Here is a 25201-nt window from a genome sequence, read left to right as displayed (position 1 = left end):
AGAATTGATCAATAAAGACTCGTTGCTTTTGCATCGGAGGAGGCTCCCTGGTGGTGGATTATTGGGGACCCCGAGCTCTGGGCATAACAAGGGTGTGACAGAGCTCTCCGTGCAGGGGGAGGGGTCAGGGCAAGGTCCCAGGTCCCAGGCCTGGTCTCCGGGTTCCAGCCCCAGGGCGGAGACTGAAGCGGGAAACTCAGTGTTGGGGAGTCCCCACCTCCCCGCAGTTTCACTTCTCCCTCTCACAACCTGTGTGGGGCCCTCCTTCCTGGATACTCGTGACGCGGCCCCAGTTCTCACTCCCATTGGGTGTCAGGTGATAGAGAAGCCAATCAGGGTCACCTTTGTCCCCAGTTATAAGTCTCTGCGGACTCAGCAGGACTCAAAGACTCCCCAGACCCTGAGGATGCTGCTCACGGGGCCCCCAACCCTCCTCCTGCTGCTCTGGGGGGCCCTGGCCCTGACTGAGACCTGGGCGGGTGAGTGCGGGGTCGGGAGGGAATGGCCTCTGGGGAGGAGGAGCGAGGGCACCGGCGGGGGCGTCTCCACCCCAAAACCCCCTCGCCGACACCCCAGACCCCACCCCGTCCTGACTCCTCTGTTCTCCGTCCCGCTGCCCCTGTTTCCTCTCTCCGGCCCCTTCCCCTCTCCTGTCCCTCCGACCCCGGACCCCGGGTGTCAGCCCCTCCGCTCCGGCCCCCAGGCCCCCACTCCCTGAGATGGTTCTACACCGCCGTGTCCCGGCCCGGCCGCGGGGAGGCCCGGTACCTGGAGGTCGGCTACGTGGACGACACGCAGCTCGAGCGGTTCGACAGCGACTCGGAGAGTCAGCGGGCGGAGCCGCGGGCGCCGTGGATGGAGCAGGTGGAGCCGGGCTACTGGAACATGAGCACCCGGAACGCCAAGGCCACCGCACAGACTTTCCGAGGGAACCTGCAGATCCTGCGCGGCTACTACAACCAGAGCCGGGACGGTGAGCCACGGGGCCCGGGGCGGTCACCACCCCCATCCCCACGGACGGGCCGGGGTCGCCCCGAGTGTCCGAGTGCGAGCTTCACCCCAACCCTCCCCCCAACATACACACACCGGGAGGAGCCCACGGGGACCTGGACCCGGTTTTACTTTCAGTTTCTGTTAATCCCCGCGGACGGAGCGGGGGCGCGGCTCAGTGGGCGACGCTGACCTCGGGGCGGGGCAGGGTCTCACACGCTCCAGTGGATGTGGGGCTGTGACATGGGACCGGACGGCCGCCGCCTCCGCGGTTACTACCAGTCCGCCTACGACGGCACCGACTACATCGCCCTGAACGAGGACCTGCGCTCCTGGACCGCGGCCGACACCGCAGCTCAGATCACCCGGCGCAAGTGGGAGGCGGCCGGTGTGGCTGAGGAATGGAGACACTACCTGGAGGGCAGGTGCCTGGAGTGGCTGCGCAGATACCTGGCGCTGGGGAAGGAGGCGCTGCAGCGCGCAGGTACCAGGGGCCTGGGGCCTCCCCCCTCTCCCCTGGGGCTGGGGCTCCACAAGGAGACAGGACACAGGGTCAGTGTCAGACCCCCCTCCTGTGGACCAGGAGGCTGAGTCCGCCTGGCTTTTCAGATCCAGGGACGCCCACCCTTCTCTCAGGGACGCCTAGGGGTGCAGTCTCTCAGGAACAATTAGAGGGGAGACCAGCCTGAAGGAACTGAGCAGCGGTTCCCATTGACCCTGCAGTGGCTCTGGGACCCATGGGGGACTTGCTCTCTCAGGCCCTGCTCCCTGCCCCTCCCCCAGTGAATCTGAGGTCTGACCCCGACGTTTCTGAGTCCTTTGGCCTCCACCCAGGCCAGGACCAGAAATCCCTTTCTCCCCTGAGACCTGCCTCCTGCCCTGGGCTGTGTCACTCTGACTAGAACTTTCTAAAGAGGAGAGGTCATCCCCAGGTGCTCTGTCCAGGCTGGTGGTGCTTGTGTGCTCCCTGGCCCACCCCAGGTGCCCTGTCCACGCTCAGGTGGTCACATGAGGGCTGCTGGAGGGTCCCCTGACAGTGCCAAGTCCCTGAATTTCCTCCCCCTTCTCCTCAGACCCTCCAAACACACACGTGACCCACCACCCCATCTCTGACCGTGAGGTCACCCTGAGGTGCTGGGCCCTGGGCTTCTACCCTGCGGACATCAGCCTGAGCTGGCGGCGTGATGGGGAGGAGCAGACCCAGGACATGGAGTTTGTGGAGACCAGGCCTGCGGGGGATGGGACCTTCCAGAAGTGGGCGGCCCTGGTGGTGCCCCCTGGAGAGGAGCAGAGATACACGTGCCATGTGCATCACGAGGGGCTGCCCGAGCCCCTGACCCTGAGATGGGGTGAGGAGGGGTGTGGGCACAGAGCCTCTTCTCAGGGAGCAGGGGCCTGTGGAGGACTTCAGTGGGATCAGGGCTGAGGCCTGGGGGTCAGGGTCCTCACCTCCCCTTCCCTTCCCAGAGCCGCCTCCTCGGGCCACCATCCCCACTGTGGGCCTGGTTGTGTGCCTGGTCATCCTTGTGCTCACTGGAGCTGTGGTCGCTGGAGCTATGATGATGAGGAGGATGAAGCGTTCAGGTAGAGAAGGGGTGGGGCCTGAGTGTCTTGTCTCACTGGGGGTTGCCAGCCCAGATAGAAGTGTGTTCTGCTTCATTAAGGGCAAGTACCATCCCCACACGTGTGGTTGCCCAGTGTGGGGCCCTGTTTGCTGACACTCACTCTTTAGTCAGACACGTGTGGAAATGAGGGACAGATTCATCACCTGATGATTCTAGTGATGGGGCCTGGTTCCCAGCACTCCCAGGTCGGGGGGGAAGGTCCCTGCTGAGGACAGACCTCCAGGAGGGTGGTTGGTCCAGTCCCCACACGTGTAGTTTCTTCAAGTTTCCTGATCCTGCCCTGGGTCTGTAGTCACAGTTCTGGAAACTTCTCTGGGCTCCAAGACTAGGAGTTCCTTTAGGACCTCATGGCCCATGTCCTCACAGGATGTTTTCTTCCCACAGGTGGAAAAGGAGGGAGCTATGCTCAGACTGCCAGTGAGTATGGAGGTGACCCCTGACATCCTGTGATAGTACAGACTGGATCCCATGAGGGACCTCACCCCATAGTTCCTCCCTTAGGCTCCTCTCCTGGGGGCTCTGACCCCGTCCTGTTTTGTTCTACCCCAGGCAGCGATGGTGCCCAGGGCTCTGATGCATCTCTCACGGCTTCTGAAGGTGAGACCCTGATGATAGCAGGGGTTGGGGCAAAAGGGACAGGACTGGGTGATGGGGATTCTTTGGGACATAGTGAGCCTGTGGTGGGCTGTTGAGAATGTCACTGCTTACCGCCACTGAACTGAGTTTGTTCATGATCATTTTCTTCCACAGCCTGAGGCAGTTGTTGGGGACTGAGTGATGGGAGATTTGTTCAAACTCCCACTTTGTGATCCAAGAATCTCTGATTTCTTTCTGCAAATGGCATCTGAATGTGTGTGTTCCTATCAGCATAACGTGAGGAGGTGGGAGGCTGGCCCACGCCTGTCCGCCACTCGCCCTCCCCAGCCTTTCCTGTCCAGTAGAGGTGCGGCAAGGCCCTCCCTATTCGTTTTTACTTCCTGGTGCGTTCAGCTGCAGCTTCTTACTGCCTGATTGAAATAAGAGTCTGGATATGCATTCTTCTTCACTTCTTTCCATGAAGGGGAGATGGGTTCCTTAAAGGAGAACAGCCCGCTGGTGTGCCTCAGTGGCTGAGTGTCCACCCAGGAACCAGGAGGTCATGGTTGGATTCTGTTTCAGGGCATATGCCCAGATTTCAGCTCAGTTCCCACCAGGGTCGTGCAAGTAAAGCCAATGGATGATTTTCTCTCATCATTAATGTTTCCATCTGCCTCTCCCTCCTCTATCCTTTCTCTCTGAAAATCAATAAAAATATATTTTTAAAAAAAATTAAAGGAGAATCCAAAATTTGAGAAATAAATGAAAGCACTGAGAACTTGTCAGGTCCTGTGTGTTTGCTGTGCTGAGGCCGCTGCAGGGGGGACAGGAGAGGCTGTGAGGACCGAGTGTGGTCAGGGCTGTGCCCAGTTGGCTCCCTGGTCTCTTCAGCTGGGTCACCCCTCTGCTCCTTTGTCCTTCTCCCTTCAGTAGGACCTTGTTCCCCCAGGACTTCCCATCACAGGGACTCAAACCTCCCCAGGCCTTGTACATTGTCCTAATGAGGAACATCTCCAAACCCGTGGGCAGCAAGGCCTTCCTGTGTCCGGGTCAGCCTAGGCTCAGGCCTGGGTCCTGCCCTCAGCCCTCATCTTCTGGGACTGTATTTGTTGTTTCTTTGTTTGTGGAGAGGATTGTGCCTGTTTGTGTTCTTGTTTTGAGTTTTGGTCTCATTCTTCTTTTCAGTGTCCCCTATCCAGCATCAGCCAGAGGTGACTTGTCTGTCATTGTGCCCACCAGGCTCCGGGGTCCCTGCACACAAGAGTCAGTGGAATGGAGAGATGAATTTTCAGTCTCATCCTGCTCTTGGCTCCTTCTAGGAATTGATTGTTATTTCCATCTTTTCCTAAACTCCCCAAGGAACCAGGTCCTGGAATTAGCAGGGAGGAGGGGTCCTGTAATTGGTGATCTTAGATAAGTTCCTGTGGGAATTCTGCTCTGCTCGCCCACCCTCTCTCCCTGCCCTTCCCTCTAGCGCTGGCTGCAGTGGGAACCCTGGGATTTCTGAAGCAGAGTCTCCTGTAGATTCAGGGAGAGCCGCTCTGTGGGAAGAGCAGGGGCCCTGATGTCAATGTGAGAGCTCGCTGTGCTGTAGCTGCCACAGGAAAGCTGTGGTCTGAGGCCACGTTAATGAAGACGTGTCTCTAGCATAGGGAGGGCTCTACACTGGCCATTCATGAACCAGTATTAGTTGTGTGCCAGATGTGTGACAATGTTTCCGCATGTGGGGACCACTGAAGGAAAATCAGAGAAGCTGCTTTCCTGTGGGACATACTCTGTGTGGGAAGAAACAGAGTGAATGAAAAAGCACAGTAAACAAGGAAGGCGTCTGTGTGACAAGGGCTAAGTGTTCTGGGAAATAATGCCATGGGGAAGGCAAGCCCACGCGAGGCTGTGGGAGACACGGACCACAGGTGGGGTTTTTTGTTTGTTTTTAATAAATACACTGAGTGGCCAGATTATTATGACCACCCCTAATTTGCCTACAAAATTTGTGCACTGGGGGAGGAGGGGTGTCCCTCTGTCCAGCCTGCACCCTCTCTAATCTGGGACCCCTCTGAGGATGTTCGTCTGCCAGTTTAGGCCTGATCCTAAACCGGCAGTTGGACATCCCTCTCACAATCGAGGACTGCTGGCTCCCAACCACTCACCTGCCTGCCTGCCTGATCACCCCCTAAGCACTCCCCTGCCAGCCTGATTGACACCTAACTGCTCCCCTGCCTGCCCAATGCCCCCAACTGCCCTCCCCTGCCAGCCTGGTCACTCCCAACTGCCCTCCCCGCCTACAAACGTAAGGTGATCATAATAATCTGGCCACTCAGTGTGTGTGTGTGTGTGTGTGTGTGTGTGTGTGTGTGTGTGTGTGTATTGATTTCAGAAAAAAAGGGAGAGGGAGAGGGAGATAGAAATATCAATGATGGGAGGGAATCATTGACTGGCTGCCTCCTGCACGTCCCCTGCTGGGGATCGAGCCCACAACCCAGGCATGTGCCCTTGACCAGAATCCAACCAGGACTCTTCAGTCTGCAGGCCATCGCTCTATCCACTGAGCTAAACCAGCTAGGGCATGTCTCTTTGACTTGGGTGGCCAGTCAGTGGGGGCCTTCCTGTGAAGGTGGCTTGAGGAAAGCACTGAAGGACATGAGGCATTATCCCTGAGGATGTTGGAAGGAAGTCCTTTCCAGCAGTGGCACCTCCAGTGGGAATGGCCTGGGGCAGGAGTGTGTCTGGTTTAAGAGGGAGGAGGCCAGTGTGGGAATGGAGCAGAGAGTAATGGAGATGAGATAAAGACAAGGCCAGACCTCCTGGGCCTGGAGGAAGGAAGAAGGACAGGGACTGTGCTCTGAGTGAGGAGGGAGCCACAAGAGAGTTCAGAGCAGGAGAGGCCTGGCCTGATACCCCCTTTAAAGGATCACTGTGGCTGCTGAGCTGAGAACATTTGGGAGGTGAGGGGCAGTGGGGAGGCTGGAGGCGTATGTGAGGGGCTCCAGGCTGGAGAGGCTTCCAGGGGCTGAGCGATGGAAAGAGTGGGCATGCTGGGGTTCTGGTTCCTTCTGAAGATGGACTTTAGAGTGAGCCTAAGGGTTAATTGGGCATTCGAGAGAGGGGTCTAGGTCACCAAAAATCTCAGAGGATATAAGTAGAGAGACAGAGTTGCTATTAGAGATGGGGAGACTCTGGAGCAGCCTATTTGAGGGGCATCACAGGTCTTCATTTTAAGAGACGCTGGAGCGGAGTGTCTGTCAGCAACACAAGGGAGCTGTCCGATTGGCAGTTAGATGAGTCTGGAGATCAGGAGAGATGTTGTTTGGAGAAACAGACTTGGAAGGTGACACATTTAAAACCTTGAGAATGGACGAGGTCATCAAGGGACTGATGCTACAGGAGACCAAGGAAGAAGGACTGAAACCAGGACCCAGTGCTGAGCCGTCTGATCAGATCACACACCAGAGCCGACTGCACTGTTCTGTCTCCGGGTCTAGAAGGTACAGAGACCACGGAGCCCCCAGCGTTCCTGTGCACAGGAACCCCCTGGACCTCTCGTTGGCTCAGGACGTCTGGAGCAGAGTGTGAGAGGCTGGCTCTGTCCCAAGGTGCCGATGCTGCTGGTCTTCAGATCCCACATTGAGCAGCGAGAACCCAGACCAGGATCCCCGTGTCTGTGTGTCAGCCTCGCCTGCAGGGTGTTACACAGGTGGTTCCTGTCTGTGCCTAATTCTCTGGGTCTGTGGGTCTGGGGGAGGCTGGGGGTTTTGTAAGAAGCTCACAAGCAATCCTGGGCTCAGCCAGCCTGGGAACCACTGAGGCAGTGCCAGAGCTCAGGGTGGGGAGGGGTTTTACATCCACATTTAAAGGTTTCATTTTTCCTCAGGAAGAGAAGGGAGGGCATGTATCACCTGTTATGAAACATGATGTTGGGAGTTACGTGTCATTCTCTCTGCCATGGGGTAGAGTCAGGTGGAAGAGCTAGGACATGGGCCCTGGGTCCCAATAATAACATCTCTGAAGGCTGGCTCTCTGAAACTGTTCCCTAGATACAGTTCTTGGAGCAAACAATGCAACCCCAAGGGACCACTGACGGACAGGACGGCCTGCTGCTTGGGGCTGGGCTCAGACTTGGCAGGGGCACTGGCCCAGTCAGTGGGACCCTGAAAACCCCAGGACTTTGGGACCAGGCTCATCCCTACAGGGGCAGCCCAGCCCTTTGCTGTCTGTGACCCGAGGACCCCTTCCAAACACCAGCAGGGGTCCCCAAGGCACACCCTCCCCTCCTGCTCTCCTCTCTGAAGCCTCTACCCCTCTGCGTGCTGACTCCGCCCCATCCTGACCTCCTCAGGGGCATCTTGCCTTCCCAGGCCTGACACCCCAGCCCCACCCCCATCCCAGCTCTGAGACAAGCGGCACTAGTTCCCAGGAGGAAGGTGCTCTAGCTCCAGAGGCAGCAGCGGGAACAGGGGACTGGTTCTTGGGTGTCCAAGGTCCCATCCGGGAGACTAAGGACTCCTGGTTTGATTGTGGGTGCAGCTGTGCCGGAAGCCGGTCCATCCTTGCTGCTTGACATAGTCACTGCAGGAAAGAAACATCTGCACAGCATATGTTTCAAGGGACCTGGCGTATATGGCATACTGTTCTTAATGTGTTTGCTCCCCTTAGCCCTATGTGTTTTAACCAAGGTCACCTCTCCGAGAAAGGTTGTTTCCCCAGGTAGGGCTTTTTCCCTGAAGTCAGGGAGGGGATAAAACCCCTTAACTAAGTGCCAGGCGGGTAGTTAATCACTTTAACTACAAACAATCACCCTTAAGCTACATAATCTTTACTCCCTGGAATGGAGATTAGAAACTCCCTAACCTTTGCAATAGAAATTGACAGGATTAAAATCAACTGGTATAAATACAGATGTAAAAAGACAAACACCAGAAATTGGCTAGAGATCCTGGCTAGGCTGCTGATCAACGGAACGCTGTCTCCATGTCATTCCTTCTTTGCCGACACTGTCCACACCTTTGGGGACCACTAGACCTGCTGGGGTTGGACCCCAACACAGCTGGAACTGGGAGCCAGCGGTTATGGCCCAGGAGACCTCGCTCTTTCCTGAGGCAGCATCCACGGTGACTCAATGGGGAGGAAGCATCACCATCAGTGTGCATTTGGAGAAACACTTTGCATCCCGAATTTGATATAGGACAGGGCCCCCCTCCTGCGTTCAAAGCCCTGTTCTGGTGCTGGGAGCAGAGGGAGACCCTGGGAGGTCCTGGCTGAGCAGCAGAAAGGGGAGCTGGCTCTTCTGTCCTCTGCCCTGTGGCCACACGGGGGCGCCGCCGCGCTGCTCCCGAGGCTGCCTGTGCCCTGGCAGGGGCTGTGCTGTGAGTGGGTCCCATGGAGCTGACATGAAGGCAGGGCATCCTCGGGGGAAGAAGAATCTTTGGTGAGTCCTGGGCTCCACAGTGTCAAGGTCAGGACAGGACAGGGATTGACTTAAGAAGAGCACTCAGGAGTCAGGAGCCATCTCTGAGGTTTCCATCTCCTCACTGCCACCCCTCTCTCCAGTCCCTTGAGGACAACACCATGGAAACCTGAAAAGTAGAATCATGTTCTTCTAGTCCCTATTTCTGTTGTTTTTTTTTCAAACTCAGTTTTCAAAATAAAATCATCTCTTATTTGGGAACCACATCTCACTGTCTACACAATCTTCCACAGCGCGGGGATGCACATTGGGACTATTGGGGCTAAAGCTCAGCTCCCCAGGGCCTTCTGTCCCCCAGAAGGACAGCAGAGGGCCCCTGTGCCAGGGGTCCCACCTGGCGCCCCAGAGGTCACAGCTCCAACCCCAAGCTGTCCCTGTGACCGCCTGTGAGCACAGCCCCTCTCTCAGGGTCCAGAATGAGCCCAGGCACATACTCTAAGACCCTCCTTTCCCTCAGGCATCCACCCCCTGACCCAGAAAGGCTCCACACACTGGAATGAAGACTCGAACACCCTAACCCTCCTCATCTCCATCCTCAGAGCCCAAGTGACAGCCCCAAAACTGTGCTCCTCCCACCTCCTCTCTCACACACTCACCACCACCATCAGCCCTGAATCCACCAGGACTGACCTCATTCTGTCATATCCCTGTTTGTCTTGGTCAGTCAGTCTCCCAAACATCCTACGTGCTCCTCTCCACAGGCACCTCCCCCCCCCCCCCCGCAACACACACACACACACACACACACACACACTGTCTCCTCGCACAACACCTCCCCAACTCCTGAAACCTCCCCACTGCCCTTCCCAGGGTTCTCCGCCCAGGCCCAGCCCAATGTGCACAGCCCTCCCAGGATGCTCCTGCACCTCGCAGCTCTGAGGGAAACCTGGTCTCCCTGGGACACGGCTCCCTCTGAAGTACTTTCCTATAAGGTGTCTCCCCTCCCCAGACCTGGTGCCCCGTGTTCCTCACTCCTCCCTGAACATTTTCTCCTATGAATCTTCTACCATCAGATTGAGCCCCAGTCCCCTCCTTGTAGGTATTCGCTGTGGGCCCCGAGGCCATTCCTGATTTCCTTCAGCTCCTGGCTCACTGTCACCCTCCCCAGAGGGCTCCCCCTTTGATCCTCGGTGATTTCAATAAAATCAGATGCGGAAGGCTGAACAGTGGTCCGCAGAGATGTCCAGCGGAATCCATGCAGCCTGTGAGCAGGTTTCCTGACCCGGCAAAGGGACGAGGGCGAGGTAATGAAGGTGAAGGAACTTGGATGGGGACACTGCCCTGGGTGATCTGGGTGGGCCATCAGGGCACATGGACCCTGAAAGCAGAGAAGTTTCTCTGGCTGGAGGCACAGGTGCTGCAGGAGGGATGGGGTGGAGGGGAGTCAGAGAGGCTCCACGTGGGGGAAGGCCTGGGTGTGCTGTAGGGGCCGCGGTCCAGGGCCGCAGGCATCCTCTGGGAGCTCAGGGGCTCCAGCTGGCAGCCAGCAAGGAGACGGGGACCTCAGTCCCACATCTGCAGGAATCTGCCTTCACACAACCAAGTGAGTGAGCCTGGCTGTGGGCTCAGTGAGGAGCAGAGGCCTGGCCACACGTGTGCTTAGCCCGGAGAGGACATGTGGGACGTGGAACCTGCACAACCGTGACCTAGTAAATGGGTCTGTTCACAGGAGCTCGGTGTGTGGTAACTGTCCAGCAGGACAGGCACCACCCAGCAGTGAGGATGCTCTCAGCCCCTGCTTCTCAGTCCCCTGAGTGTCCCTTTCTGCTTCCCACACTCTGTCCACCACCTCCCCTCCTCATCCCCATGACTGGCCCCTCCCACCTGCTCTAGCCCCTGGAAACCCCCTTTCTACTCTCTGTTTCTATGAGTTTGAACTTTTTAAAAAGTCCACATACAAGTGATACCATGCCATGTTTGTCATTCTCCGTCTGACTTAGTTCACGTAGCATAATACCTTCAAGATCTACCCATGTTGTTGAAAATGGCAGGATTTCTTTTTTTTCTCTCATAATTGATTAATATTCTATTGCATGCATACACCACATCTTCTTTATCTGTTATCCACTGTCATATTGTTTCCATCGTTTGGCTACTGTAAAGAATAATACAAGGAACATGGGAATACGGATATGGCTTCAGGACCTTCTTTTCATTTCCTTGGAATATAGACTCAGATGTGGGCTTGCTGGATCACATGGCAGGTTTTTTTTAATTTCTTGAGGGACCCCACACTGTTCCCCATCGTGCCTGTGCCAGACTACATTCCCACCAGCAGTTTACAAGGCTTCCCTTTCCTATGCATCCTTGCCAACACCTGTTGTGTCTTTTTTATGAGAGCCACCCTAACAGGCGTAATTTGCACTGTGGTTTTGATTTGAATTTCTCTGATGATTAGTTATTTTCAGCACCTTTTCATGTATTTATTAGAGATTTGGATGTATTCTTCAGAAAAATGTCTATGTCATCCCCCTGCCCATTTTTAAATTGGATGGTTTCCTATTGTGCTGTTGAGTTGTATGAGTTCTTTATATATTTTGGATATTAACTCCTTATCATGTATACGATTTGCAAATATTTTCTTCCATTCCATAGGTTGCCTTTTCATTCTGTTGATGGTTTCTTTTGCTTTGCAGAAACTTTTTAGTTTGATGTGTCCCACTTGCTTATTTTTGCTTTGTTGCCTTTTCTTTTTGGTGTTAAATAAAAAAATCCAATGCCAAGAAGCTCTATGTTTGTTCTAAGTGTGTTATGGTTTCAGGTCATAGATTTAAGTCTTTAATCCATTTTGAGTTGATTTTTATGTATGGTGTTAGATAGGGGTCCAATTTTCTTTTCCATGTGGCTGTCCAGGTGTTCCAACACAATTTATAAAAGAGTCTATCCTTTCCTATGGTATATTTTAGCCTCTTTTGTCATAAATTAATTGAGCATATATGCATGTGTTTATTTTAGGGCTTTTTATTCTGATCCATTGATCTCTGTGTCTATTTTTATGCCAATACCATACTGTTTTGATTACGATAGCTTTGCAATGTGTTTTGAAATTAGGAAGCTTGATTCCTCCAGCTTTCTTCTTCTTTCTCGAGACTGCTATTCAGCACACCCGCCAGAATGGCTATCATCAATGAACAACAAGTGTTGATGAGAATGTGGAGAAAAGGAACCCTCATACAGTGCTGGTGGGAATGCAGACTGGTGCAGCCTCCGTGGAAAACAATATGAAGTTTCCACACAAAAAATTAAAAATGAAACTCCCAATTGACCCAGTGATCCCACTTCAAGGAAACTATCCCAAGAAATCAGAAATACCAATCAGACAGAATGTATGCACCCCTATGTTCATAGCAGCGCAGTTTACAATAGCTAAGATTTGGAAACAGCCTAAGTGTCCATCAGGATTAAAAAATGGATTAAAAAAATACTGGTATATCTACACAATGGAATACTACACAGCTGTAAAAATGAAAGAACTCTTACCATTTGCAACAGCCTGGTGAGCATTATACTAAGTCAAATGAGCCAATCAGAGAAAGGTAAGTATCACTTGATCTCACTCATAGGTGGAATATAATAAACAACATAAACTGATGAACAAAAATAGATCCAGAGACATAGAAGCATTGACAAACTGTCAAACCTCAGAGGGAAGGCAGGGGAGGGCGGCTGGGTCGGAAGAGATGAACCAGTGAACTTGTATGCATATATGCATAACCCATGGATACAGACAACAGGGGGTGAACACCTGGGGTCGGGAGTGAGGCCCAGCTGGAAGACGTCAATGGGGGAAAGAGGGGACATATGTAAAACTTTCAACAATAAAGATTTTTTTTAAGTCTATGGCTTCCATCTTGGATGCTCTCCTGCTCTCTCTTGGATTGTGTGCTCTGGGGAAATAAGCTGCCAGAGGCTGTGACAGCCCTGTGGAGAGACCCACATGAGTCAGCTGGGAAGCCAGCCTCCCAAAGCAGGTCAACAGCCACATGAGTGAACCTGGAGCAGACGCTGCCGGCCTTGAGCCTTGAGATGACCACAGCTCCAGCTGACATCTTGGCTGCAGTCTCAGGAGGGACTGAGCCAGAACCAGCAGCGAAGCTTCCTGGATCCTGAACCACAGACACTTTGAGATAATAAATGTTTGTTGTTTTAAGCTGCTAAGTTTAGGGCCATTTGTTGCACAGTAATAGATAACGAATGCAGCCCATAACAGGTCACACTTAACAGCTGGAATGCTATATAAGGTGGAGCAGAAGAGTCAGAATCAAGGTCGTCAGGGGATTGAACAGGAGAGAGGTGAGGAGAAGAATGCTCACTGAGCACCTGTGCTGTGCTAGGCACTGTGCCAGCACCTCACAGACACACAGGCACATTTCACATTCATTCTCATTACAGGGTAACACTGGCATCATTATCCCCATGTTACATTTGAGTAACCTAAGGTTCAGAGGGTTAAACAATGTGCCCTACTTTATACCGCTGATAAGTAGCCAACACCAGATTTCTGAACTCTGTATTTATTCTCCTACTTCTGTTACCACCCTCATGACAATGAGAAAGGATAGTATATGCGTCCTAACACTGGTCATGAGTGAAAATGGACCCAGCTCACCCTGTCAGACACACACCTGGCATTGATGTGATCAGAGCAGGAGGGGATGAGCACAGTGCTGTAGGAACATGAAGAGACCCACTGCTTGTGGTGTGGGAAGGGGGGAGGGAACACCCCACGGAGGGGTCACATTAGCCATGAACAGCTGTCTTTCTGTCCCCCCTGGTAGAGCCAGGGCTCTGACCAGACTGATGATGGTTCAGACCAGGTATTGTCTCTGTGACCTGGACAAGTTACTTCTTGCTACCATAGTTCCATTATCTGAACTGAGTGAATGAGGAAGTGCATGTAAATTGCTTGACAGAGAGTGAGGTATATGATAAACACTTGATAAATGTTCACAATCAATAATATTATTGTTTTTCCTTTAAAATTGACTTTCTCTTAATGAATTTATAGTTACCAGTACTACTGTATATGCTCCCCCACCAGTGTGTTTTTATAGGGGGGAAATAGCTCCCTACATGAACTGGGTAAGTGCTGAAAGAAGAAAAGAGAGGAGAGGGCCAGGGGCAGGGGCGTCGCTTCTGCTTTATGCTTTGCTGAGCCTGCGGCGGAGGCGGCGGGCTGAGCCGCAGAGAAGATGGCTTTGCACCCGCCCCGACATTGCTCCTCGCAGCCCCGGCGCCGCCGCCGCAGTCCCTCCCCAGGAAGCCGCGCCTGCTGGGCCGCGCAGGGTGAGCGCGGCGGCTCCTCGCCCCGAGCTGGAGGGGAGGGCGCGGCGGGGCGCGGCGGGGACTCCGTGAACCCAGAGGTCTGTGCCTCCCCCGAGGGCAACAGCTCCCGCTGCCGCCAGATCGCGGCCAGGACCGAGCTCCGCCGCGCCCCTCGCGGACCCGCGGCGACTGGGAGGCAGCCCGGGGCTGGGCTCCTCCGCTCCGCAGCTCCCGGCTCCCGGCGGCGGCGCCTGTTCCGGGGACTATGCCCGCCGCCCGCTCTGTCTCATGGGCCGCGTCACCCTGATGTGTTTACCTGTTGGATATTCCTTTGTGCGCCGGGACCTGCTTCCCACCGCGTTGTGGCGAGTGCAGTTCTTACCAACGGACTAAAACAGAGTCTCTGGATTCCCATCCATGAATGCGACTTATTTTTACACGTTTAAAACGGGGTGGTCTTCTTAGCATGTTAATTTTCATGCATTTTACTAAACTCTTGCAACATATTTCATTCTATCTTTTCGTTTTCCTGGCTGTTTGGGACCCGTGCATGCTACCAGACTTGGAAATATTACTCAAAGTACTAACTCGTCCCGATTGGAAACCCCCCACAAGCCCGGACATCGGGAAGCTGTAGGATTCACCTGTGTGGGCACACGTGGCTGATAACAGCTGTATTTGTATTTTATTTTTTTATTTTTTGGTGAGGAAGTTCTTCAAAGCAGAGGCCAGTGATTTTTACAAGATTGAGCAAAATGTTGTGGTTTAATGGTGTGTTTACTTTCTTTTGAATCCAATTTCACTTTAATTCCTTGCCATATTTATCGAAGACTGCCAAAATCTAGTGTCTTGTACTCCTGAAACTACAGTTCATAGCTCTTAAGTGCCCCCCTTCTAGCCTACAAAGTGGGAAGAAACTGACAAATGTGAAGCCATCCTATGAACTGATGTTTAAATAAGTCTTTTCTAGAGACCCCAACAGGTGACACTGTGTTAAGTGTGTGATCTCCATCCGGGAAATGGTGGTTTTCCAATGTGGGTCAGCCTTAAACTCCAAGGTTGATCAGATCCTATGTTACCTGTGGCTGCCCATGTTTGTTACTGTGTAATAATGTAAAATGTTTACCTTCCATGTCCAAGGGCCAAGCCCAATTACACCGCCCTCAGGAGTGTTCAACCCTTAGGGCCCTTTCTCTGTGGAGCTTCAAGAGTAGAAACAATTCCTTGAAAGAACATGAACTTGAACGTTCGCCCTAGTTGCATTAGGCCTACCTGTTTTCTGCATATTTCTGCCATGGCTCACTTGTAAACATTTTTCTTTTTCCTTCTGGGACCACTCAGAGTTCTTGGGCGAAGCCCGGTGTGTAAGTCAAACTATACATTGATAGTGTTTTGGTGACTCATTATTAATGTCTGCAAGTTCCAAAGTTAAATGAGATGATGTAAAACATTTAAAGAAATCATGTCTAATCTATTAAAAGTGTATTAAGGTTAAAAAAAAAAGAGGAAAGGAGAGAGAGAGACGAGAGAGAGAGAGAGAGAGAGAGAGAGAGAGAGAGAGAGAGAAGGAAGGGGATAAAGACAAGAGGAGTGTGCTTGTGAGATAATGAGTGTGTGAGGCAAATGAGCACCTCTGGGAGCAGAGGCAGGGAGGAGGGAGGGAGGCTGGCATGGGACTCTGTAGGGAGCAAAGGCTGCATTTTATTCGCCTTCATATTGTCATCACAGCATCAGGTCCACAGTCATTCAGTAAATGAGTGAAGCCATTCACTCTTCCATTCAGCAAACACTGACTGAAACCTATCGAGTGCCATCATATTTCTGCGAGGGAACCGAGGTATGTGCCTTTGGCTGGAATCAAACCCGTAATCCTTCAGTCCTTGGGCCAACGCTCTATCCACTGAGCCAAACCAGGAGGGGCAGTCTTGGGGGACTTAAAGGCTGAGAGTTAGAGGAAATCTTAGATCAGGATCTCAATAGAATATTCATGAGTTTTTCTAGGTGTGCTCTTTCAGGGTCATGTTCTCTACTGATTGGTCAGCACCAAAGCAAGGGGTCAGCAGTCATTGCCCCTGGTCCTGGCATCACATAATAGCAAGCAACTGCATATATGTTACTTAGAAATACACTTTTTATTTCATTATCCACAATAACTTTTAGGGATACCTGAAAAATATGATGTATACAGTCAGCCAACAAAGCTTGGCCCTTATGTATTTAATGATGTTTGCAGCGGCCCATTAATTATGATTTCCTCCGGCCTCTCACTGCCCCTACTTTGAGGTCATGAACCTGGAATAGTGTGTTCCTTTTATTCATTCACTTGTTTATTTAATTATTTCTTTCCCCTGAAAACAAAAAACAGTATTAGGAGCCTCCTATATTCATGCTGAGCATCATACTAGAGGTCATAGATATAAAGTCAACAAACACCTGGTGTCTGCCCACAAGGACTTTAAGTCCAATTAGGGAGATAGATACCAAAGGAGGATGTGGTCAGCTCTGCTGGGGGAGAGGTGTATCAGTCAGCTATTGCCACAATGATGCTATGCCATAAACTGCTCAAAGACATGCTGGCTTAAAACAGTAATCTGCAGGCTCACGGTCTGCAAGATGATGGCCAATTCCCTGGCTGTGCTCGACTCCAAACTTTGAGCTCCAGGCTCTATGTTGCTTCTCAGGGCTCTCATCCTTCTTAGATCAGATTATGTTCCCATAGATCAAGGTTGGGGAATGTCTGGCCTGAGGGCCAAAATCATTTGGTCTGGCCCTGCCAAGGCATTAGGGGTGAGTAAATTAAATCAGCAGTCACCAACCTTTCGGACCTCACGGACCATCAAGTTGGTGACCGCTGAAAAATATGTTTGACCAAACATAGCAGGCTAATTTTGTATGGCCCAAGAATGATGTTATAAATACCCAAATGGCCCTTAGCATAAAAAAAAGGTTCCCCACCCCTGTCATAGATAGAGGTCAGTCAAGAGCCAGAGCCTCCAATTGTGCAAAAGTTGTTCAAGTCTTTGTCCTTGCTGCAGTCACTAAATGCCATTGACCAAGGCAAGTAGCACGCCCAGCCCAGTGTCAATGAACAGGGGGTTATACTCTGCCTTTCGATGCGGCAGCTGTGGATGCTACTACAGAAAAGTGAAGACCTGGGACCCAAACTATAATTTGCCACAGGAGAGAAGCTTCAATCTATATCCTGAGAGATGATTGCAAGCTTATCAGGTGGATCTAAACATCTGAAATTCGGATCAGGAGGAATTAAGGACGGTTGGTGCACAGTATTTGGCCTAAAAGAAATGAGGGGTAGGAGTTGGGACTGTTTGGAGACATCCATGCTCAGTGTCCATCATGGAATATACTGGGGCCATTCGTGTGTAGAGATGGGCACAGCCTTTGCATGCCAGAGCCAGATGGATCTGGAGCTTTAATGAAAGGCCTCGTCCTCCTGATAGACCACGCCAGGGCCATTTAAGTCTGTGTCTCCGTTTTGATGACAGTGACACTTAAAGGAAGAAAAGTGGGACTCACACTCTGGGCTGCCTTCTGCAGTCACCCATCCTTCATGCTGCTGTCTTCCGAGGACTGAGGCTGGGGTTGGTATGAGTTTCCTGTTGCCGCTGTTAACAAATTATCTCAACCTTAAATGGCTTAGAAACAACACACATTTATTGTTTTACAGCTCTGGAGGTTAGAAGTCTGAAATGGGTCTAAGAGCTAAGGTCAAACCTGTGCAGAGTGGCTACAGCGTTGGAACAGTTTCAAGCCTCGGATTAATGAGAGGGCAGGGTTCTCTCGTGACAAAGCCACATGCAAGTCCCAGCTTGGAGGGCAAAGCCTTCCCAGCACTATTATGGACAAAGGTAATAGTTGTCAGCTTGACCTTATGGTCTGAACCTGTGGTCTCAGGTGACTAAGTGACATAGGCTGCGGGAGGTGCAGCTAGTGCTGCCAAAACAAAGCTTGATAGAGTTCAGGTGCATGTAATTGAGTAGATTCAAAACTGCGAAAACATTGTAAACACCCTGACCACGCCCTTACTCTGCCTCATAAAATCTGACTATAAAAGAAAGACTCTGCTTGCAGGCTGTGGCACTCTCTCTCCATCTGAGAGCAGTGTCCCACCTACCCCCAGCTTTATTCTCGTCTGTCTTCTTTAATCCTTCACCCCTGGCCATGCTGAGTGGGGCTCACCAACCTATTCTGGAGACGCTAGGACAGGTCTGTGTCCTTGCCTTTGCCAGCTTCTTGGGCCCAACTGCATTCCGTTGGTTTGTGGTTCCCCCTTTGTCTTCAAGGCCAGCAGTGGAGCATCTTCAAAATTTTCTCTGATCCTGAACTTTGGCCGCCCTCTTCCACATTTTTTTTAAAAATTGATTTCAGAGAGGAAGGGAGAGGGAGAGAGAGAGAGAAAGAGAAACATCAGGATGAGAGAGAATCATTGACCTTCTGCACACCCTTCACTAAATGAACTAAATTAGTTGTTAAGGCCACTCATGAGTATGGTGAGGTTCAACTATCCTATATAACAGTGATGGTGAACCTTTTGAGCCCGGTGTGTCAAACTTTTGAAAATCCCTAACTTAACTCTGGTGCCGTGTCACATATAGAAATATTCTTTTTTTTATATATATATTTGCAACCATAGTAAAAAAATTATTTATATTTTTTATGTTTATTTTATATATTTAAATGCCATTTAACAAAGAAAAATCAACCAAAAATATGTATAAAGTGAACAAAAACAGAAAAACAATGTACATTTAGGAAAAAATAATAATAAAAACAATGATAATCAAATGGTACAAAAACAAGAAATTAGTGACTTTTTTGGTGCTGAAGTTTGTCTGCTAATTCTTCGATTGCAGATTCATACTTGGTGCACTTCAAGGCCAAGCAAGTGCCACTAACTTTATCTGTTAGCCGGTTTCTTTTGTTCGTTTTAATATTATTTAATGCTGAGAACAAAGTCTCACAAAAATATGTTGATGAAAAAATTGTTAGCAAAGCCATTGCTAGATTTTTTATGTCGCTAAAAGTGTCAGGTACTCTGTTCCAAGCACTCAAAATTTCTTGTTCATAGTTGCACTCTTCTTCATTATTCAAATGATTTCGTTCCAGATTTTCAAGTTTCAACCTTAAGTCGACAAACACATGAGTCCAAATGCTACCTTGAAAATCTGCAAGTTGCATCTCTAAATCACCAATTTGCATCCATTGGAAATCCTTTAATCCCAAAGTACTGTAAACAACTACATCCAGATACTTAATTATTTTAATGGTCTGTTCTAGGCTTCTAAATTGGTCGAATCTTTCGCTGAACTGTTCAAATAACGAGTTTCCTATATTCTGGTACATAAGTATGGACTCCATTACATTCGTTGTAGTGGCCTTCTCAAAATACTTTTTTATCCAAGGAAAATACTTACAAGTTTTAGTTTCAATAGCTCACTTGAAAATTTTAAGTTTACTTTCAAAAGATTTGATGTATCCAGACATAACATCAATACTTTTGCCAAAACCTTGTAATTTTAAGTTCAGTTCATTCATATGAACAGAGATCTGTAAAAAACATCAAATTGCTGACCCACTTATGATCATTGATCTGAGGAAAGTTTGCCAGATCCTTATTCTCAATAAATACCGTAATTTCTTCAAAGCACTCCACAAATCGCTCAAGCACTTTACCTCGACTCAGCCGTCTCACATTATTGAACATCAGTAGTCCACTGTAGGTTGAATCAACTTCCTATAAAAGTGCAGAAAATTCTCGCTTGTGAAGGGGTGGAGAAGCTATAAAATTCACAATTTTTGTTACAACTGACATTAAATCATTCAATTCTGAGAATCTCGATTTGGCACACAACACCTCCTGATGGATAATGCAATGAAAAGTTACAAGTGGATGTCTAATAGCTTCCATAAACAATTTCAGGAATCCCACATTTATTCCCACCATATTTGGTGCCCCATCGGTCATGACTGACACAATTTTAGAGATATCAATGTTTAGGTCACTGAATGTTTTTATAACAACCTTACATATTTCGTTTCCTGATGTACTTATTGGCACTGATTCTAACTTTATCAACTCTCCTCTCATTGTGAGACCATCAGAATATCTAGCAATAATGGCCAACTGAGCATTTGATGTGACATCAGTAGTTTCATCAAGAGAAACTGAAAAATATTTACAACTATTTAAGTCTTTTTTTAATTGATGTTGTACGTTTTTGTTAAGATCTATTATTCTGTCTTTGATAGTATTTCTACTGACTGGTAACTCAGAAATTCTTTTAATAATATCATCTTTATTTTTCATATCGTGAAATAGAGCTGGTGCACATCTTAGAAATGTTTCCTTAATAAATTCTCCGTCACTGAGGGCTTTTCCATGCCGAGCTATGGAGTGAGCAATGCAGTAACTTGCTGATGTTAGATTTGTAGAGCATCTTACAAATTTAATGATGGAATTTGATTGACTTTTATAGAGGTGTAGCTGCCTAGAAATGTATTCCTTCCTTTCATAGATACTTTTTTTCAAGAGCTGACAATGATTAGCTTCAAAATGTCTCCTTACATTCCACATTCTGCTTACTACCATTTCATTACACAGTATGCACAATGATCTGTTGTTTCTGTCGACAGTCCCGTACATCTTGGTCCATACGTCTTGAAAGGGTCGGCTACTGCTACTTCGACTTCCTTTATCATTCAATCTTGCTTTTTTATTTTTTTGATTCTCCAGCACTAGGCTGCAAAAATAAATAAATAGAAATCACGGCGTTTTTTATAAAAGGTTGTTAGGTTTCTTACCTATTAACTTTTTGCAGTGTTGTTGCACTGACTCCTGGTGCAAAACAATTCAAAGATAGTGTGTATAACCAACAGATATATGGTGCTATGATCAATTATCCGACACGCAGAATGTCTTGTCGAGCACTGTTGCACTGTATATCTTTTTCTTCTAACCCTCCCACTCCCGTCTCCTAATGAACATGGCAATCAAGTGCGTCCATTTGCCGAATGCACCCGAACGCACGGGAAGCTTACCCGAGGCACGTGTTGACAATAACAAGGCCGTTTCCAGAATTGGGCATTTTGTCACTCGAGTAAAAATAAAATGTCATAAGTAAAGATTAATCTCTTTATAGTGCAATTCTTAACCTTTTTATATTAATGTCAATATTGGAACAATGTCTCTTGGATGTTTTCACTATGTATCTTTGCTACGCAACACCGATGTGCATGTTTATATCCGGTTTTAGAATTGCATTATTGATCATGAGTAACGTGAGTAATAATATTACTTGAGTGATGCCCAACTCTGGTCGTTGCCTGAGACAAATATTTGAATTATGCAATTTTTTGTCTCTGTCGATGCGTGTCACCCAAAATGAGTTCACTTGTCACCTCTGACATGCGTGTCATAGGTTCGCCATCACTGACCTAGCCAGTGGTCGGCAAACTCATTAGTCACCAGAGCCAAATATCAACAGTACTTCTTCAAAATAGACTCGCCCAGGCCAAAAACCGACTTCTGCGCATGGACCACGAAGTTTCAATTGCCCTGTATGTGCTCCCGGATGTGGTATTTTGTGGAAAAGCCAAACTCAAGGGGCCAAAAAGCCACATGTGGCTCGCGAGCCGCAGTTTGCCAATCACGGAAGACCCAGCTTATTCTCTTTGTCTTTTCTACATCCTTCGCTGCCCCTACGCCCTCAGGCTCATCGAACCTTTGGCTGTGCTGGCACAGCACAGGGTTTAATTACCAGGCACTTCTCATAATTGGGGAAGGCCACCGCACAGAGACAGACAGGCCTTTTTCCTGTCCTTACAGCAGGAACCTTTGCAATTTCACCAGGAGAAGAGTGGGAGCTAGAGGGAAAAGGTGACATTTGCTTTCAACAACTTTGAGTAATGAGACTCCCTGCCATGAACATGACAGTGGGCTCTGTAGAGATGAGGAGAGAAGGGAATGTGAGGTCATCTGTGAAAGTGGTTTTCCTCACCAGGCACAGGGCACACGTCCACTGCAGGGATATAAGTCAGCTGCTCCGGGGCCGCGCTGGCCTTCCTGGGTCCCAGGAAGCACTCTCAGTCACTCCTCACACTTGCCCCGATGTCAGGCAGCAAGCCCTAAGGGAACCATAGACATAGGGCTGTTTCACACTGGGACCAGCCCATCCTTTACCGAACATTTCTCCCCTGAGCACAGCGCTTTGTAAGAGAATAAAGCAAGGGGATGTGTGCTCTTGCTCTCTGAGAGTTTCCACAGAGTCCCGGACAAGCTGGAAAGAGTTTCGGGCAGGGTCCCCACAGGAAGCAGGTGGCATGCCCAAGTGAGGGTAATTCACAGAGGGTTTGTTCACTAATGTGTGGGAAGGTGCAGGGACCCAGCAGAGAGCGTGCAGGAAGGAACCCAGAGCTTTATCAGCAGAGCAGTTACTGCCCCTGAATCGGGCACAAAGGGAGGAAGCAGTAATGGGGAGGCTACAGGAGAGTGATGAAGAGAAGGCCTCCTTGTGAGGAACTGATAACCTGTGCTTGTCAGTTTCCAACGTCACAGAGGGCACTTACACAAACCTAGATGGTAAAGCAACTGCACACCTAGGCCATAGGGTGGAGTCTATGGCTCCTAGGCTACAAACTGTACAACATGTTACTGCACAAAACAACACAAGATCAAATCAAGCACAAGAGGAAATGATGCCATTAAGGGGTACAATAGCCATGAGATGTATGAGGCTGCTGCCAGCATAACACTTCTACAGCAAACGTTTTCCCATAAGTAGAAAGAGTAGACTCTAAAATAACAGTGACAGTGAGAAGGTGGGGGTGGGGGATGAATGGGGAGTGAATAACCAGGGAAAATATATGCATATATGCATAGCCCATGGACTCAGACTATAGAGTGGAGAAGGCCTGGGAGGGGCGGGTTCCGTGTAGAGGAGCTCAATTGCAAAAGAAAACAAAGAGAACATCTGTAATACTTTCAACAATAAAATAATTTAAATAAAATAAATGAAATATGTAGTACAGTAAATACATAAACCAGTAGTCACCCATTATCAAGTACTATGTACTGTGTGTAATGGCATGTACCATACTTTTATGCCACTGGCAGCCCAGTAGGTTGTTTCCACCAGCATCCCCCTCAGACACATGAGTAACGTGTTGCCCTATGACCTATGGCAGCTACAGTGTCCCTAGGCAATAGGAATTCTTCAGCTCCATTGTAAGCTATGGGGCCTCCTTTGTATGTGTGGTCCCTAACTGACAGACACCTCACTGCGTAGCCTGTGACTCTAACAATGTGACCTCACTCTCTTCCCTCCCTCCAGGTCCTTTTGGGGTCCTCATTGGCCAAGCCTAATGGAAAGCCAGAGGGCCAGGGATTCGGATGGGAGAATCCTTTAGGTCAGACTTCTGGGGGAGACATCAGGCTGGACATAGTCACGCTCACCTGAGAGAAGCCATTGGCACGTCATCCCTGTGGTGCATGAGGCTCACCTGGGCTCACTGCAGCCGGTCTGGTCGGTCGCCAGAGAGTAATGAGGGCCGCTGGCTGGTCTGTGGCAACTGTTTCTGCCCAGGAATCAGGATGTTGAGCAGTTGTTCTCAGTCTGTGTAGTGCTTGGCAGGTAATCTACCTTTTCTCTTGCTGTTTCTCAGAGCGTCTCTTTATGTTTGGTAACGTGAAATTTTATGAAGATGTGTCTTGGTGAGGATTTCTTTTTATTTATTTTATTTGAGGCTCATGGGGCTTCCGGAATCTCTGGAATATCACATCCTATCAGGTCACTTTTTGGAAATTCTTAGCAAATACCTTCTACCTCATTCCCTTTTCCTCCTTCTGGAACTTCCATGTTGGATCTTGCCGTTTTGTCTTGTTAACCTGACTGTGATATTTTCTATTTATTTTGTCTCTCCGGAGTGCAGTCTGTGCAGTTCTTCAGCTCCTTCCAGTCCACCAGTGCTCTGCCTGAACCCACCTGCTGCTCAGGACATTCACTGAATATGATTTTCATTGTTTCCTGTGTGTTCAGTGAGTGGGTGCACAATGTGCTTCTGTTTAAATCTCCCTTGTCAGTGGATGGTCTCTTCTTTAGTCATAATTCTGATTTTCTCATTTCTTTCTTCAAAAATGTAAGACATGTATGTTCTAGAAACACTGACTTCAATACCTGAAGCCTCTGTAGACCTGACTCCTCACCAGGTTATCTCAGCTAACTCTTACTTGTTGGGCCTGGTTTCCTTTTTATTTAAAAAAATAATATTTGTATTTTGAGTTCAGAATTCTTGGAATGTCATTGTAGAAATGCTCTGATAGCTGGTGGTGGTGGTTTCTCTAAATGGGATTTTTGTTTGCGTTGGTGGGTACATGGAAGGTGGGCTACTACCAGCCTGGTGCAACTTCACCTTCGTGGTTAGGGATTTTGGGGGCCATGCAGATACGGTGACTTTGATCTCCAACCTAGCATGGGAACTGTCTTCTGTTACACATTCTTAATAGAAATGTTTGTTGTTTCTCATTTTATTAAGAGGAAAGGGAGAGACCAGCAAGGTTCCCTACTTTTAATCTTTGTGGCATTCCTTCGGGATTCTGGCTAAATGGGGGCGCCCACATATTCACCTTGCAAAGTCCCTGCCTGCCTGTCTTCCATGTAGCCCTGCATCCCAGTATATTATTAAAATCAAACTTCTAGGTCCCAGCGGATGTCTTTAGAGCAGCCTGTGGCTTCGGTGCACAGTTTCCTCTGCATTTTGCACTCTGTAAGTGTGCATGCATGGATTTTTCTTTTTTCCTTCTCATTTGTTGTTGTTTTTTAATCCTCACCCGAGGATATGCTTTTACTGGTTTTAGAGACAGAGGAAGGGAGAGAGAGAGAAACATCGATTTGAGAGCCTAACATGGATCAGTTGCCGCCAGTAGGAGCCCCAACCAGGGACAGAACCTGCAACCCAGGAATGTGCCCTGACCAGGAATCAAACCTGCAACCTTTTGGGTCACAGGACAACACTCTAACGAACTGAGCCACCTGGCCGGGAATTCCCTTAGCAGTTTTAACTCTTCATTTTGAAAAGTCTTCTAATAAATTTTAATCTAGCATTCATAGTTAGGTTAAGCATAGATTTTTAGACTTGTTTTCTGTAAAATGCCCAGAAACTTTCAGATCTGATAGTAGTTTTTGTTTTTAAACTTTGTGCCAGGTACTGTCTAAATATGAAATGAATTGTTTTATTTAATCCTCAAAACAATCATATCAGGAAGGAA

At 49.2% G+C, this 25201-nt stretch overlaps 1 protein-coding gene across 2 annotated transcripts; it reads left to right on the top strand.

Moving 5' to 3' along the window:
• Positions 1 to 367: 367 nt before the first annotated feature.
• LOC308521755 (class I histocompatibility antigen, Gogo-B*0103 alpha chain-like) lies at positions 368 to 3974 on the top strand (the record flags this gene model as incomplete). 2 transcript variants are annotated; one of them, XM_081094851.1, is made up of 8 exons in its annotated part: positions 368 to 479; positions 704 to 973; positions 1199 to 1474; positions 2064 to 2339; positions 2458 to 2574; positions 3000 to 3032; positions 3165 to 3212; positions 3366 to 3974. In XM_081094851.1, the coding sequence occupies exons 1-8, from the start codon at positions 407 to 409 to the stop codon at positions 3368 to 3370; spliced, it is 1098 nt and encodes a 365-aa protein (XP_080950977.1). In that variant the 5' UTR covers positions 368 to 406. The 2 variants fall into 2 exon arrangements, with proteins under 2 accessions (XP_080950977.1, XP_080950976.1); XM_081094850.1 differs by lacking the exon at positions 3366 to 3974 and having other exon boundaries at positions 3165 to 3307.
• Positions 3975 to 25201: the final 21227 nt, after the last annotated feature.

The sequence above is a fragment of the Myotis nattereri genome (genome assembly GCF_964212035.1).
Source record: "Myotis nattereri genome assembly, chromosome: 6".
Taxonomy (NCBI): Eukaryota; Metazoa; Chordata; class Mammalia; order Chiroptera; family Vespertilionidae; genus Myotis; species Myotis nattereri.
This window is presented reverse-complemented; position numbering and strand designations above follow the sequence as displayed.